At 39.8% G+C, this 17,108-nt stretch overlaps 1 protein-coding gene across 4 annotated transcripts in view; it reads right to left on the reverse strand.

Annotated features, from left to right (window-relative positions):
• HORMAD1 (HORMA domain containing 1) overlaps positions 1–17,061 on the reverse strand; it is a 36,815-nt gene extending 19,754 nt beyond the window's left edge. For all 4 annotated transcript variants that reach the window (XM_023547363.2, XM_023547362.2, XM_010589468.3 and 1 more), the window contains exon 1: positions 614–17,061. In XM_023547363.2, coding sequence (XP_023403131.2) covers positions 614–646 — 33 coding nt within the window. In that variant the 5' untranslated portion in view covers positions 647–17,061. The remainder of the gene's footprint in view (positions 1–613) is intronic.
• Between the last annotated feature and the right edge of the window lie 47 nt (positions 17,062–17,108).

Below are 17,108 nucleotides of genomic sequence, written 5' to 3' on the forward strand. Positions count from 1 at the left end.
CCCCATGTTGTGTTGTTGTTGTTAGTAATGTCCAGGATGTAGGCGTGACTTCTAAGATGTGAAGAGTGTTCCTAGGGTAGCAGCCTAAGTTAACATGCAAAAAGTGCTTGAGAATCTTGTTAAGAATTGCTCGTGATCTGTGTGTAAACACACAATACATCAATAGATAACAATGATTTCCTTTTTAGTCACTGACTACATTTAACACAGGTAACTGTCATGTAAGGTCCTATGCAAAGATGACAATTTTATCTTTGTCTAAAAAAAAAAATTTTTTTTTTTTTTTATGGGGCACAGACATTCATTTCCTAGGAGTAAACTGCTCTGAACCATAATTTCGTTAAAGTAACAAAACCTAATTTACTCGACTGCGCCCAGCAACAACGTAAATAAAATTTGAACCAGCAATTTAAGGCAATGCATCAAACATTCAAGAGAACTCTTTAATTCAAAATAGTTTAGCAAATATCTTCATTTCTGAAAGCATGAAGTTTCCTGATATCATCAAACCCTCAAACAGTTGACTCTTAACTTGGAAATATAAAATAGCTGAGACTTTAAGAAACCATAAAATCAGCTAAAATAAGGCATATTAAAATGTAAGGAATCATACCATGGAAGTTCTCTGCAACTGTGCAGTGGCCATCTTCTTCTGACAGAGTATTTTCTTTAATTCAACCTTGTGACACAAATATAAGCTTTTATTAACTTCAGAACTTACTTTTATCCCTGGTATTCTAGTTTATTACAAGTCGGAAAGATTATTATGTGAATAAACTAAAAATTTATTTTCATTCTTTAAAAAAAGGTAGAGGTCCACATTACAACTATCTCGAGTAATGTCCTAATTGTAAGCTGTTTGCATGCCTCAAATAAATGGGTTACTAAAAATCAAGTTTTTTATTTAGCACTGTGTAAAACTCAGCGCTTTTTAAAAAAGGCACAACCTTCCTTTTCGTTACAGTATTTAAGCATTGACAACATTTTGCTGGTAGGCATTAGGTAATGAAAAACTGCCCAGCTAAATTCCTTTAAAATAACCTAATGTTTATTTTAAAAATCTGTAGTTTCAAAATAACCAAATCAAGTAACTTTCCTTCACTGAACTTCAGCAGGGCTCTGGATATAACATATTTTCATACTGTGTAACAGCCATAATAGGGCAACAGAAAATACTACAGATTTTTGTGACTAATTCTAATTTCTCAATTACAACCTTGGTATTTTGCCGTTTAAGGGTCCCTTTTTTTTTATGAATGGGAACCGACTCCATGGCAACGGGTGTATTTGATGTATGTTTCAATTATAATTTTTCTGCCCCAATTTCATTTTTCTTAATGAAGCAATTTAACTAGAAGAGTTCACAGAAGAGTCTCTTTAACGTAAACGTATAACATAAACCTATTTTGATGAGACCTGGACTAGACGCTAGGGTCAACCTAATCTGAAGAACCTCTTGAGAAAAATAAGAAGGTATACACATTTTTCTCCAAATATTTTGTCATTAAGCCTTTTAGAAACTTAAATGTAAACGAGAGGTGACAGAAAAAGCGATTAAAAAGCAAAGAATAATACGTATATATATATATTACGGAACGTCTGAGGACCCGACTCCAGCGACCAGAAAAGCGGCTCGAGGAGACACGCGCTTTGCTCGGGGCGCATGCGCCTTCCTTCAACGGTCGGTCGCCCGCGCCCGCGAGAACGCGACGGTGGCCTTTTGCCCTTCAGTCGAGGTAACCTTTCCCGCCAAGAACAGCGCGCAAAGCACGCCGGGAACCCCAAGCCAGGGAAATCTATGGCGCCACGTCTCAGCCCCGACAAGCCAGTAACAACACGCAAAGGTGAAGTAATTGCGTGTGCAAAGCCTTTCCGATACAGAGTGCTTTTCTGCGGGGACCAAAGTGTTCTCATCAGCTGTTTAATTCATCATATTAATTTGATTATTTTGTTATTTTGTTATTGAATCTGTCACATAATTGCATTCCCACGTTATAGTGTCCTGTATCTTCAGGAAACCAGTTGCTTTAGCAGTCCGCTAGTTATTATATATCACCACTGTATTGTGTCTATGGGGACAATAGATAGGTTTGAGATAAAATCGTAAGGTCATTTAGAAGCAAAATCATAAAATCAGAGCTGGCAGGTACTTAGCAGATTAGTAGTATAAGCTTCTTATTTTACAAACTTAGTTATATATTCAAATAAATTGTGTAAGCAGTGTAAACATAGAGTAATTATTCATAAATTTTGATGTTTGTATTACCAGTTAAAAAACAGCTACCTCAATCATGAAAAGATTTACCTAAAGTCACTTAATCAGAGGAATCAAGATTAGAATCTTGTTTCAGGGTCAAAAATGGTAAAACCTTTGGTCTAATAATTATTTTGCCTTATATTTTGCTCACATAATTTATAAGGGCCTTTCACATTCACTATCTCATTGTTACTTTGCTTCTCACAAGAACCTTGTGAGAACGACAGGGCAAGTATTACCTCCTATTTTAGAGGTGAGAAAACAGGCTCAGGTAAAGTTGGTTTTTCAAGATCACAACTAATTTCAGGGTTGTCAGAGTGAGGCCACTAAACCACATTGCCTAATGATGGCATATTAAGTTTATGATATAGTGCTGCATATTAAATTTATTTTGAGTCATTAACAACTATGTTGTTGTTCTTAGGTGCCATCGATTCGATTCCGACTCATAGTGACCCCATGTACGACAGAAGGAAGCATTGCCTGGTCCTGCACCATCCTCACATTCATTGCTGTGTTTGAGGCCATTGTTGCAGCCACTGTGTTGGTCTATCTCCTTGAGGGTCTTCCTCTTTTTCGATGACCTGCTTTACAGAGCATGATGTCTTTCTCCAGGTACTAGTCCCTCCTGATAACATGACCAAAGTACATGAGACTAAGTCTTGCCATCCTTGCTTCTAAGGAGCATTCTGGCTGTACTTGTTCCAAGACAGATTTATTTGTTCCTCTGGTAGTCCACAGTACATTCAATATTCTTCACCAACACCATAATTTAAAGGCACCAAATCTTTTTCGTTCTTCTTTATTCGTTGTCCAGCTTTCACATGCATATGAGGTGATTGAAAATACTGTGGCCTGGTGGGTGTACCTTAGACCTCAAAGTGACACCGTTGCTTTTTAACACTTTAAGGAGGTCTTTTGCAGCGGATTTGCCCAATGCAATACATCATTTGATTTTTTTTAATTTAAATTTTATTGTGCTTTTGGTGAAAGTTTATAGCTCAAGTTAATTTCTCCTTCAAAAATTTATGCACACTTTGTTTTGTGCCATTGGTTGCAATTGCTGCAATGTGACAGCACATTCTCCCTTTCTACCCCAGGCTCCCTGTGTCCATTCATCCAGTTCCTGTCCCTTCCTCATTTGATTTCTTGACTGCTGCTTCCATGAGCATTGATTGCGGACCCAAGTAAAATGAAATCCTTGACAACTTCAATATTTTCTCTGTTTATCATGATGCTGCTTATTGATCCAGTTGTGAGGATTTTTGCTTTTTTTATGTTGAGGTATAATCCGTACTGATCTTCATCAGTAAGTGCTTTTGTTCGAATGACTGCCTCTTGGTCTATGTACAGCTTCCACATAAGTGTTCTTGCATTCCCGTTCATTGCAATGTTACCCATAATCTGTTAAGATCCATACAGTTAAATGCGTTTGGATAGTCAATAAAACCCAGGTAAACATCTTTCTGGTATTCTCTAATTTCAGCCAAGATCCATCTGGTATCAGCAATTATATCCCTCGTTCCTCGGCCTCTTTTGAATCTGGCTTGAATTTCTGGCCGTTCCCTGTTGATGTACTGCTGCAACTGTTTTTGAATTATCTTCAGCAAAATTTTACTTGCATGTGATATTAATGATATGGTTCAATAATTTCCACAGTCAGTTGGATCAGCTTTCTTCGAAATCGGTACAAATATGGATCTCTTCCTGTCAGTTGGCCAGGTAGCTGTCTTCCAAATTTCTTGGCATAGATGAGTGAGTGCTTCCAGCATTGCATCTGTTGTTGAAACATCTCAGTTGCTATTCCATCAATTCCTGGAGTCTTGTTTATTGCCAATTCCTTCAGTGCAACGTGGACTTCTTCATTCAATACCATCTCCTGAAATGGGTGAATGTCGACCAATTCTTTTTGGTACAGTGTGTCTTTGTATTCCTTCCATCTTCTTTTGATGCTTCCTGAGTCATTCAATATTTTGCCATAGAATCCTTCAACATAGCAAATTAAGGCTTGAAATTTTTCTTCGGTTCTTTCAGCTTGTGAAAGGCCGAGCATGTTCCTCCCTTTCAGCTTTCTATCTCCAGGTCTTTGTGTATTTTATTATAATGCTTTACTTTGTCGTCTCGAGCCAACCTTTGAAATCTTATATTCAGCTCTTTTACTTCATCATTTCTTCTGTTTGCTTTAGCTACTCTACTTTAAATCAGTAACATGTTTAAGTCAGTGATAATTTTTTACTTTATTAAAACAATTAGCTGTGCCAGCCTTTGATATGTGTATTCCATCCAGCGAGGTCAGCATGTATAGTTGCTGTTTATGTTGTTGAAAAAGGTGTTTGCAACGAATAAGTCACTGGTCTTGCAGAATTCTATCATGTGATCTCCAGTGCCATTTCTATCACCAAGGCCATATTTTCCAACTACTTATCCTGCTTCTTTGTTTCCAGCATTTGCATTCCAATCACCAGTAATTATCAATGCATCTTGACTGCATGTTTGATCAATTTCAGACTGCAGAAGTTGGTAAAAATCTTCAATTTTGTCATCTTTGGCCTCAGTGGTTGGTGCATAAATTTGAATAAAGGCTGTTATTTACTGGTCTTCCTTGTTGGCGTATGGCTGTTATCCTGTCACTGACAGGACTGTATTTCAGGATAGATCTTGAAATGTTATTTTTGTCGATGAACATGATGCCATTACTCTTCAGTTTCTCATTCCCAGTGTAGCAGATCATATGATTGTCTGATTCAAAATGGCCAACATCTGTCCATTTCAGCTCACTAAAGCCTAAGATATCGATCTTTGTGTGTTCCATTTCATTTTTGACAACTTCCTATTTTCCTAGATTCATATTTCGTACATTCCATGTCCTAAATTATTAATGGATGTTTGCAGCTGTTCCTTCTCATTTTGAGTTGTGCCACATCAGCAAATGAATGTCCTGAAAGCTTTACTCCATCCACATCATTAAAATCGACTCTACTTTGAGGAGGCAGCTGTTCCCCAGTTGTATTTTGAGTGCCTTCCAACCTGAGGGGCTCATCTTCCGGCACTATATCAGACAATGTTCTGCTGCTGTTCATAAGGCTTCTGCTGGCCAATTTTTTCAGAAGTAGACTGCCAGGTCCTCTTCCCTAGTCTGTCCTAGTCTGGAAGCTCCACTGAAACCTGTCCATCATGAGTGATCCTGCTGATATTTGAAATACCGGTGGCATAGCTTCCAGCATTACAGCAACATGCAGGCCACCACAGTATGACAAACTGACAGATGAGTTGTGAATTAACAACTATAGGAAAAACAAAAAGTGTGTAAAAAAGGAAACAGTTCACCAGTGAATCATAGAATCATAATAATGCAATCATCGACTACTGATTTAACCAACTATGCCACTATATATGAGGATGGGAGTGGAGAAATGGATGGTGGTGGTGTAAGAGATCTAAAACCTCAGCTACCACCAAAACAGCTACGTCTATAGATACCATCTAAAATTGATAAATACAAAAATAGCAATACAAATATTTTAAAAACCTGGAAGTAAATAGAGTCCCTGGTGGCACAGTGGTTAAGAGCTTGGCTGCTAATCAAAATGGTTGACAGTTTGAATCCACTAGCTGCTCCGTGGAAACCCTATGGGGCAGTTCTACTCTGTCCTATTGGGTTGCTATGAGGCGGAATCAATGCTGCTGTTGTTAGATGTTGACAAGTTGATTCCAACTCATAGCGACCCCGTGTGACAGAGTTGAACTGCCCCGTAGGGTTTTCTAGGCTGTACTCTTTACGGAAGGAGACTGGTAATGCAGTGGTTAAAGTGCTTGGCTGCTAACCAAAAGGTCAGCAGTTCTAACTCAGCAGTTGCTCAGAAGGAGAAAGATGTGGCAGTCTGCATCCATAAGAATTTACAGCCTTGGAAACCCATGGGGCAGTTGTATCCTGTCCTTACAGGGTCGACTGTGAATCAGAATTGACTTGATGGCAATGGGTTTGGGTTTGGTTTTGGTTTTTTACTCTTTATGGGAGCCAAAAAACCCTGGTGGCGTAGTGGTTAAGTGCTATGACTGTTAACCAAGGGGTCAGCAGTTTGAATCCGCCAGATGGTCCTTGGAAACTCTATGGGGCAGTTTTACTCTGTCCTATAGGGTCACTATGAGTCGGAATCGACTCGATGGCACTGGGTTTTTTTTTTTTTTGGTATGGGAGCAGATCACCAGGTCTTTTCTCCCATGGAGCCACTGAGTGAGTTTGAATTGCCAGCCTTTCTGTTAGCAGCTAAGTGCTTAACTGTTGCACCACCAGGACTCCTAAATTCTATATAAACCATTATTATTTTTTATAAGACTATAAAGAGTTTTCAAATAAATTATTTGCTTATACTTTGTAAACAAATTATAGTTCCTTATGTACTTTGATAAGGAGCTCTGTTGGTGCAATTGTTAAGTTTTTGGCTGCTAACTGAAAGGTTGGCGGTTTGAACCCACTCAGTGGCACCGTGGGAGAAAAGACCCGACGATGTGCTCCCTAGGGATTACAGCCTAGGAAACCCTATGGGGCAGTTCTACTCTGTTGTATAAGACCACTATGGGTCTGAGTCAACTCAAGAGCACACAACAACATATGTTTTTAAAACTTTGCTCATATATACATAACAAATTGTAGAAAGATATACAAGAAACTAATAACAATGGTTACTTTTAAGGATGGGGCATCTGAGCCTATAGGATAAAGAAGAGGGATGGAGATTTTTCAATATTTTTCCTTAAATTTATTTTTTGTTTTAAAATTTTTATTTTCTTAAAAACAAATGGCTTAGCCAAACTACAGAATGGGAGAAAGCATTTGCTAACCATATATCTGATAAGGGTCTAATATCTATAATATATAAAGATCTCCTGCAACACCATAACAAAAAGACAAATAACCCAATTAAAAAAAATGCACAATAGACTTTTCCCCAAAGAAGATATATGAATGGCCAACAAGCATATGAAAAGATGCTAAAAGTCATTAGTCATTAGGGAAATGCAAATAAAAACCACAATAGTATACTACCTCATACCCACTGGAGAGGCTATTACCAGAAAAATGAAAACTAACAAGTGTTGGCAATGATGTGGAGAAATTGGAACCCTTGTCCATTGTGGTGGGAATGTAAAATGTGCAGCCACTATGGAAGACAGTTTGGTAGTTCCTCATAAAGTTAAACCCAGAATTAGCATATGTTCCACCAATTCCACTGCTAGGCACATACCCAAAAGACTTGAAAGCAAGGACTGAAACCTATTCTTTACACCAATGTTCACTGCAGCATTATTCACAAGAGTCAAAAGGTAGAAATTACCCAAAATCTATCAACAAATGAAAAGATAAATAAAATATGGTACATACATACATACAATAGAATATTACTCAGCCATAAATAGAAATGAAGTTCTGATACATGCTGCCACATGGATGGATCTTAAAAACATGAGAGTGAAATAAGTCAGATTCAGAAGGACAAAATACTGTATGATTCCACTTGTATAGAATATCTAGAACAGAAAATGCATAGAGACAAAAGTTTGTTAGTGGTTACCAGAGGCTAGGAGAAGGAGAAAATGTGGAGTTACTACTTAATAAGTACTAGGTTTATGTTTAGGGTTATTGAAATTTTTTTTGGAAATAGATAATAGAGTTGCACACCTTGGTGAATGTGAATAATGTCACTGAATTGTACACTGAAGACTGGTTAAACAAAATTTTTTTGTGATATATATCTTAGCACAATTAAAAAATGTTTTATTTCTATAAGTTTAAAATTACTTATTGCTAAGTTTTCCCCCTGTGTTGGATATACAGTGAAGATTTTTGTTAAATACTTCATTACTTTTCTTGTTTGAAGCCCTAATGGCGCCATGGTTAAGAGCTCGGCTGCTAACCAAAAGGTCGGCAGTTTGAACCCACCAGCTGTTCCTTGGAAACCCTATGGGGCAGTTCTACTCTGTCCTCTAGGGTCGTTAAGCATTGGAATCAACTTGATGGCAACAGGTTTTGGTTTACTTGTTTAGTTCAAGAGTTCTTTACTTGGGGTTCCCAGATCCACAAGGGATCCATGGATAGAATTCAGGGAATTTGTGAATTTGTATGGAAAAAAAATTAAACATCTTAATTTTTTTATTAACCTGTAATGGAAATTATGGGCTCAAGCATAACAATAGTCATGAGGATAGCGCAGGACAAGGCAGTGTTTCGTGCTGTTGTATATAGAGCCGCTATGAGTCGGAACCCACTCCACAGCACCTAACAGCAACAAATGAAATTCAGCATTTCCTTCAATTCTGAACATAGTCCATAAACCACAGTAATAGTAGGAATGCTTGTGACTTTATCACCAAAAGAAAACCCAGATATTTTTATATCACATAACAATTTTTGCCGATATCTTGAAATATCATTTATCCTCATCAATACTTCAAATTCAGGATAGTTATTAACTCTTGTTATTTAATGCATTTATATAGAAGCATGTATGTTACTATATCACAAATTTATATTTTTAACTTTTTTTAAAATTTTTATTGTGCTTTAAGTGAAAGGTTACAAATCAAGTCAGTCTCTCATACAAAAATTTACATAGACCTTGCTATATACTCCTAGTTAGTCTCCCCAGAGTGAGACAGCACTCTCCCTCTCTCCACCCTGTATTCCCTGTGCCCATTAAGCCAGCTCCTTTCCCCTCTGCTTTCTCATTTCCCCTCCAGAGGGGAGCTGCCCACATAGTCTCTCATGTGTCTACTTGACCCAAGAAACTCATTCCTCACCAGTAGCATTTTCTGTCTTATAGTCCAGTCCAATCCCTCTCTGAAGAGCTGGCTTTGGGAATGGTTCCTGTCTTGGCCTACCAGAAAGTCTGGGGACCTATTTTTAACGTTTTAAAAATTGTATTTCAGTAGAATTGGCTTTGTTTGTAATCTTATGTGTTTTATTTTATGCATTTAAAAACATCATTCTGAGACATCCCCACGTGTCTGTCAGTTTGTCGTACTGTGGAGGCTTGCGTGTTGCTGTAATGCTGGAAGCTATGCCACCTGTATTCAGATACCAGCAAAGTCACCCATGGAGGACAGGTTTCAGCTGAGCTTCCAGACTAAGACGGACTAGGAAGAAAGACCCGGCAGTCTACTTCTGAAAAGCATTAGCCAGTGAAAACCTTATAAATAGCAGCAGAACATTGTCTGATATAGTGCTGGAAGATGAGCCCCCCAGGTTGGAAGGCACTCAAAAGATGACTGGGGAAGAGCTGCCTCCTCAAAGTAGAGCTGACCTTAATGACGTGGATGGAGTAAAGCTTTCAGGACCTTCATTTGCTGATGTGGCACGACTAAAAATGAGAAGAAACAGCTGCAAACATCCATTAATAATCGGAAACTGAAATGTATGAAGTATGAATCTAGGAAAATTGGAAATCGTCAAAAATGAAACGGAACACATAAAGATCGATATCCTTGGCATTAGTGAGCTGAAATGGACTGGTATTGGCCATTTTGAATCAGACAGTCATATAGCCTACTATGCTGGGAATGACAGCTTGAAGAGGAATGGCGTTGGATTCATCATCAAAAAGAACGTTTCAAGATCTATCCTGAGGTACAACGCTGTCAGTGATAGGATAATATCCATACACCTACAAGGAAGACCAGTTAATACAACTATTATTCAAATTTATGCACCAACCACTAGGGCCAAAGATGAAGAAATTGAAGATTTTTATCAGCTGCTACAGTCTGAAATTGATCAAACATGCAATCGAGATACATTGATAATTACTGGCGATTGGAATGCAAAAGTTGGAAACAGAAGAAGGATCAGTAGTTGGAAAATATGGCCTTGGTGATAGAAAAAATGCCAGAGATTGAATGATAGAATTTTGCAAGACCAACAACTTCTTCATTGCGAATACCTTCTCTCACCAACATAAACGGCGACTATATGCATTGACCGTGCCAGACGGAACACACAGGAATCAAATTGACTACATCTGTGGAAAAAGATGATGGAAAAGCTCAATATCATCAGTCCGAACAAGGCCAGGGGCTGACTGTGGAACAGGCCATCAACTGCTCACATGCAAGTTCAAGCTGAAACTGAAGAAAATCAGAGCAAGTCCACGAGAGCCAAAATATGACCTTGAGTATATCCCACCTGAATTTAGAGACCATCTCAAGAATAGATTTGACGCATTGAACACTAGTGACCGAAGACCAGACGACTTGTGGAATGACATCAAGGACATCATCCATGAAGAAAGCATGAGGTTATTGAAAAGACAGGAAAGAAAGAAAAGACCAAGATGGATGTCAGAGGAGACTCTGAAACTTGCTCTCGAACATCGAGCAGCTAAAGCAAAAGGAAGAATTATGAAGTAAAAGAACTGAACAGAAGATTTCAAAGGGCGTCTTGAGAAGACAAAGTATTATAATGACATGTACAAAGAGCTGGAGATGGAAAACCAAAAGGGAAGAACACGCTCGGTGTTTCTCAAGCTGAAAGAACTGAAGAAAAAATTGAAGCCTCGAGTTGCAATAGTGAAGGATTCTATGGGGAAAATATTAAACAATGGAGGAAGCATCAAAAGAAGATGGAAGGAATACACAGAGTCATTATACCAAAAAGAATTAGTCGATGTTCAACCATTTCAGGAGGTGGCATATGATCAAGAACAGATGGTACTGAAGGAAGAAGTCCAAGCTGCTCTGAAGGCATTGGCAAAAAACAAGGCTCCAGGAATTGATAAAATATCGATTGAGATGTTTCAACAAATAGATGCAGTGCTGGAGGTGTTCGCTCATCTATGCCAAGAAATATGGAAGACAGCTTCCTGGCCAACTGAGTGGAAGAGATCCATGTTTATGCCTATTCCCAAGAAAGGTGATCCAACTAAATATGGAAATTGTAGAATGATATCAATATCACACGCAAGCAAAATTCTGCTGAAGATCATTCAAAAACGGCTGCAGCAATATATCAACAGGGAACTGCCAGAAATTCAGGCCGATTTCAGAAGAGGACGTGGAACCAGGGATATCATTGCTGATGTCAGATGGATCCTGGCTGAAAGCAGAGAATACCAGAAGGATGTTTACCTGTGTTAATTATTGACTGTGCAAAGGCATTCAACTGTGTGAATCATAACAAATTATGCATAACATTGCAAAGAATGGGAATTCCAGGACACTTAATTGTGCTCATGAGGAACCTTTACATAGATCAAGAGGCAGTTGTTCGGACAGAACAAGGAGATACTGATTGGTTTAAAATCAGGAAAGGTTTGCGTCAGGGTTGTATTCCTTCAGCATACCTATTCAATCTGTATGCTGAGCAAATAATACGAGAAGCTGGACTATATGAAGAAGAACGGGACATCAGGATTGGAGGAAGACTTATTAACAAACTGCGTTATGCAGATGATACAACCTTGCTTGCTGAAAGTGAAGAGGACTTGAAGCAGTTACTAATGAAGATCAAAGACCACAGCCTTCAGTATGGATTGCGCCTCAACATAAAACAAAAATCCTCACAACTGGACCAGTGAGCAACATCATGATAAACAGAGAACAGATTTGAAGTTGTCAGGGATTTCATTTTACTTGGATCCACAATCAACAGCCATGGAAGCAGCAGTCAAGAAATCAAAAGATGCATCGCATTGGGTAAATATGCTGCAAAGGACCTCTTTAAAGTGTTGAAGAGCAAAGATGTCACCTTGAAGACTAAGGTGCGCCTGACCCAAGCCATGGTATTTTCAATCACATCATATGCATGTGAAAGCTGAACAATGAATAAGGAAGACCGAAGAAGAATTGATGCATTTGAATTGTTGCATTGGCGAAGAATATTGAATATACCATGGACTGTCAAAAGAACGAACAAATCTCTTGGAAGTACAGCCAGAATGCTCCTTAGAGGTAAGAATGGCGAGACTGTGTTTTACATACTTTGGACATGTTGTCAGGAGGGATCAGTCCCCAGAGAAGGATATCATGCTTAGGAGAGTATAGGGTCAGCGGAAAAGAAGACGACCCCCAACGAGGTGGATTGACACAGTGGCTGCAACAATGAGCTCCTGCATAACAACGATTGTAAGGACGGCTCAGGACCCAGCAGTGTTTCGTTCTGTTGTGCATAGGGTCGCTGTGAGTCGAAAACCGAATCAGCGGCACCTAACAACAATTCTGAAACGGCATCCATAGGCTTCACCAGACTCCCAGAGGGATCCAGGGCATGACAGAGATTCAGAACTGCTGATTTACTTCCACTTACAGTCACTTTTGTGGGTAAAACAAAATTTATGTTAAAAACTGAAGAACAATCAACTGAATACTTTTATTTAAAAAAAATTTTATTGTGCATTAGGTGAAAGTTTACAGAGCAAATCAGTTTCGCGTTTGATAGTTTGTATATTAAGTGTTCCATGACATTAGTTTCGTTCCCCACAATGTGTCAGCAGTCTCCCCTTTTCCATCCTAGATTACCGTTTCCTTTCATCCTGATTTTCTACCCTGTCCTGCCTTCTCGTCTTTGCTTTTGGGCAAATGTAGCTTGTTGATTGTTAATTGTTAATTGATTGTTGCTAATTGATTGTTCTAAGAAGCACATTCCTCTCAAGTGTTATTGTTTATTTTACGAGTCTGGCTATGGTTTGGCTGAAAGGTGGTCTCCAGGAGTGGCCTCAGTTCCAGTTCAGAAGAGTGTCTTAGGGCGAATACTTTTAAACTCTGATGTTTTTACTTAACAATTCTTTTTTTGTTTGTTTTCTTTTTTGTGTGCTTTAGGTGAAAGTTTACAGCTCGTTCATTAATTTCTCATTCAAAAATTTACACACATGTTGTTTTTTGACATTAGTTGCAATCCCCACAATGTGACAGCACACTCTCCTTTTCCACCCCATGTTCCCTGTGTCCATTCAGCCAGTTCCTGTGTCTTCCTGTCTTCTCATCCTGCTTTTGGACAGGAGCTGCGCATTTGGTCTCATATATCTGATTAAGCTAAGAAGCACATTACTCACATGTATTATTTTTTGTTTTATAGTCCTGTCTAATCTTTGATCCTTAAAATGTGTTTTTGGGTGAGAGAGCCAGAAATAGGGAAATTAGTTTAAGGTCAGTTTTGTTGTTGCTGTTATCTGCTGTCAAGTAGATTCTGGCTCATAGCGACCCCATGTGTGCAGAGCAGAACTGCTCCATAGGGTTTTCAAGACTGACCTTTTGGAAGCAGATCACCAGGCCTGTCTCCCCAGATGCTGCCAACCTTTAGGCTAGTAGTTGCTTAATGTTTATTAATGATATTATCCCATACATTTTTCATGTCATGGGCATTAACTTGTAAAATTTAAAGTTCCTGCTTCTTGTCCAGAGCAGAACTCATCTTCTAATCTAGAGCAATTGTGAGGAAGATAATCTAAATTAGATGAAAATATGCAGTTTCTATGCAGTTTGCCTGTTTTATTCAGGCTGACTTAATTATTCGCCAAAAAAAGGCCTTGGCCAAACTGCCAATAACTAGATAAAATTAATTTGAACTAACTAGTTTAATTATTTATTATTAAAATAATTCTTCCAAAGTGCTTGAAAACAGATGGTCTCTTAAAAATTTTTTTATTGTGTCCTTTCACCTTATTAATTCAAGCTGTATGCTGGGCAAATAACCTGAGGAGCTGGATTATATGAAGAAGGCAGCATCAGGATTGGAGGAAGACTCATTAACAATCTGTGATGTGCAGATGACATAACCTTGCTTGCTGAATGCAAAGAGGATTTGAAGCACTTACTGATGAAGGTCAAAGACTACAGCCTTCATAAGGAAAACAAAAAGCATCACAACTAGACCAATAAGCAACATCATCATAATTGGAGAAAATATTAAAGTTGTCAAATTTTTCATTTTGCTTGGATCCATAATCAATGCCCATGGAATCAGCTGTCAAGAAATCAAATGATGCATTGCATTGGCAAGTCTGCTGCACAAGACCTCTTTAAATTGTTAAAAAACAAAGATGTTACTTTGAGGACTGTCTTAGTCATCTAGTGCAGTTATAACAGAAATACCACTAGTGGATGGCTTTAAGAAAGAGAAACTTATTTTCTCACAGTCTAGTAGGCTAGAAGTCCAAATTCAGGGTGTCAGCTCCAGGGGAGGCTTTCTCTTTCTGTTGGCTCTGGAGGAAGGGCTTTCTCGTCAATCTCTGGACTAGGAGCTTCTCCACGCAGGAACTCAGAGCCCAAAGGATGCACCCTGCTCCCGGTGCTTCTTTCTTGGTGATATGAGGTCCCCCTCTCTGCTTGCTTCCATTCCCTTCTTATCTCTTGAGAGCTAAAATGTGGTGCAGGCCACACCCCAGGGAAACTCCCTTTACATTGGATGAGGGATGTGACCTGGGTGAGGGTTATGTTACAATCCCACCTGAATTCTCTTTAACATAAAATTACAATCACAAAATAGAGGACAACCATACAATACTGGAACTCATGGCGTAACCAAGTTAACACATATTTTGGGGGGACACAATTCAATCCATGACCCCTTAGCCCCCCCAAAATCACATCCTTGTGTTACCGCGGAGGGCACGGAGGCCCTCTGGACTCAATGGGTTCTTGTCTTTCTCTCGTAAGAATACACAGAGGAGACAATTTTGGATTCAGCTCTAACAGGTTTATTTTACTTGTGACAAGTAGAAGAGTCAGTGGGGGCTTATGCCACTCCAAAAGACTGACTTGAAAAGGGAAGCAAGGCTAGGGCTTATATAGGTTTGGTGGAGACAATAGAGTAATGAATATTTAGTGGGTTTCTTTCAAGGGGCGGGTACTTCTCAGAATAACGGTGCAGACTAATTAGGTTGCACGCATATCTGGAATCCAAGATGGAACCTGCTGATATTCAAGACGAAGTCCTCTCGGCAACCCTTGGCATCATTTATTAGGGCATATGGTGCAGGCACACTGATCTTCAGCACTACATCACCCTCTTCGACGGACTAAGGAAGGTTAAACAGTGGTCACACTTTGTTCTTCTGCTCATGCAGAGCCTGTAAAGGGGGAAGGGACTAGAAAAACACTAAGGAGGAGGTAGTAATTCATGGGTTGTTTTAACTTTATCTCATATTGACAGGATGTGGTTCCTGTTTTCCCAACTTCTAGAAGTAATCTTTTAACAGCTCTTTTGTTCTGCCAGCACAATTAGCCCTACCTGTCTCACTTGCACCATGCAAAACATACCCTGTCACATCATAGCAAAAATCTTAACTCAAGTCCAAAATCCAAAAATTCTTCATCTGTGAAATCTAGAATACACGTTATCTGCTTCCAAAGGTGCGATGGCAGAACAGGCACAAGCTAGACATTTCCATTACAAATGGGAGAAACTGGAGAAAAAGAAGGGACGACAGGCACCAAGCAAGTCAGCAGAACATATTACATCAGCCCTCAAGGCTTTGAAAATAATCCCCTGTTCTCTGAGACAATTTAAACAATGGCCCTGCCCTCCAAACTTTAGGTATTGGCCACACTCTCTGGATTCTGAATGGAAGCTCCTCGGCCCTGGGCTTCAGCACCACCTTCCAGGCCCACTGGGACAGCAACTCTGCTCCCTCGGCTTTAGACTCACCATTCTCCTAGTCTATCTGAATGGCGACTCCACCCTTAGAAACACTAGAAGCCATGGCTCCACCGTTTGAAACCCATGAGGTCATGACCATACATTTTGAGACTGTGGCAGCTCAGCTTGTGTTCTTTGTCCCTTCAGCTTCTGTTTCCTGGTTTCTTGGCCTCTCGGTGCCTCAGGTCTCACACCTGCACCTGCCCTGCTGGGGCAAGTGTGCCAAAGCTTAGCTCCACCAATAAGTGCCTGGAGGCACCCCACTCTGCTAGGAAGCCTCCTGCACACAGGCACTCAGCTCTCTTGCTCCATGGATTGGCTCCAGCACCATCCCACACTGGTTTCCTGGTTCTGTTGCTGCTAGGTCTCTGCCACTGCTGCTTCCCTGTCATTCAGGTTTCAAAACCACGTCCACATTTTAGGTATCTGTTAGAGCAGCACCCCACTCTCTCCATACCAAATTCTGTCTTAGTCATCTAGTGCTGCTGTAACAGAAATACCACAGGTGGATGGCTTTGACAAAGAGAAATTAATTTTCTCACAGTCTAGTATGTTAGAAGTCCAAATTCAGGGTATCAGCTCCAGGGGAAGGCTTTCTCTCTCTTTCAACTCTGGAGGAAGGCCTTTCTTGTAAAACCTTCCCCTGGACTAGGAGCTTCTCCACACAGGAACTCCAAGTCCAAAGGATGTGCTCTGCTCCCGGTGCTTCTTGGTAGCATGAGGTCCCCCCAAAACCAGATGATCTTTAAGCTTTTGTTCACTTTGACATCATTGATTTAAAAACATTAATTGGATCCTTTTATGTGTAAAGGCACAATCTGAGCCCTCAGGACATTTATAATTTCATTTATCGTTAGCTGCTGGTGAGTTGGCCCAGATTCATGGGGATTCCACGCACCACAGAGCAAAACTCTACTTGGTCCTGTGCCATCGCCATGATCAGTTACAGATCAGACCGTTGTGATTCATAGGGTTTTCATTGGCTGATTTTTGGAAGTAGATCTCCAGGCCTTTCTTCATAGTCTGTCTTAGTCTGGAAGCTCTGCAGAAACCTGTTCAGCATCATAGCAAGACACAAGCCTCCACTGACAGGTGGGTGTTGGCAGTACATGAAGCGCATTGGCGGGGAATGGAACCCTGGTCTCCTACATGGGAGGTGAGAATTCTACCACTGAACCACCAATGCCTCAATATGACTTCATAGTTTCTTCCATCAAAGTACAA

This window comes from Loxodonta africana, chromosome 3 (genome assembly GCF_030014295.1).
Source record: "Loxodonta africana isolate mLoxAfr1 chromosome 3, mLoxAfr1.hap2, whole genome shotgun sequence".
Lineage (NCBI taxonomy): Eukaryota > Metazoa > Chordata > Mammalia > Proboscidea > Elephantidae > Loxodonta > Loxodonta africana.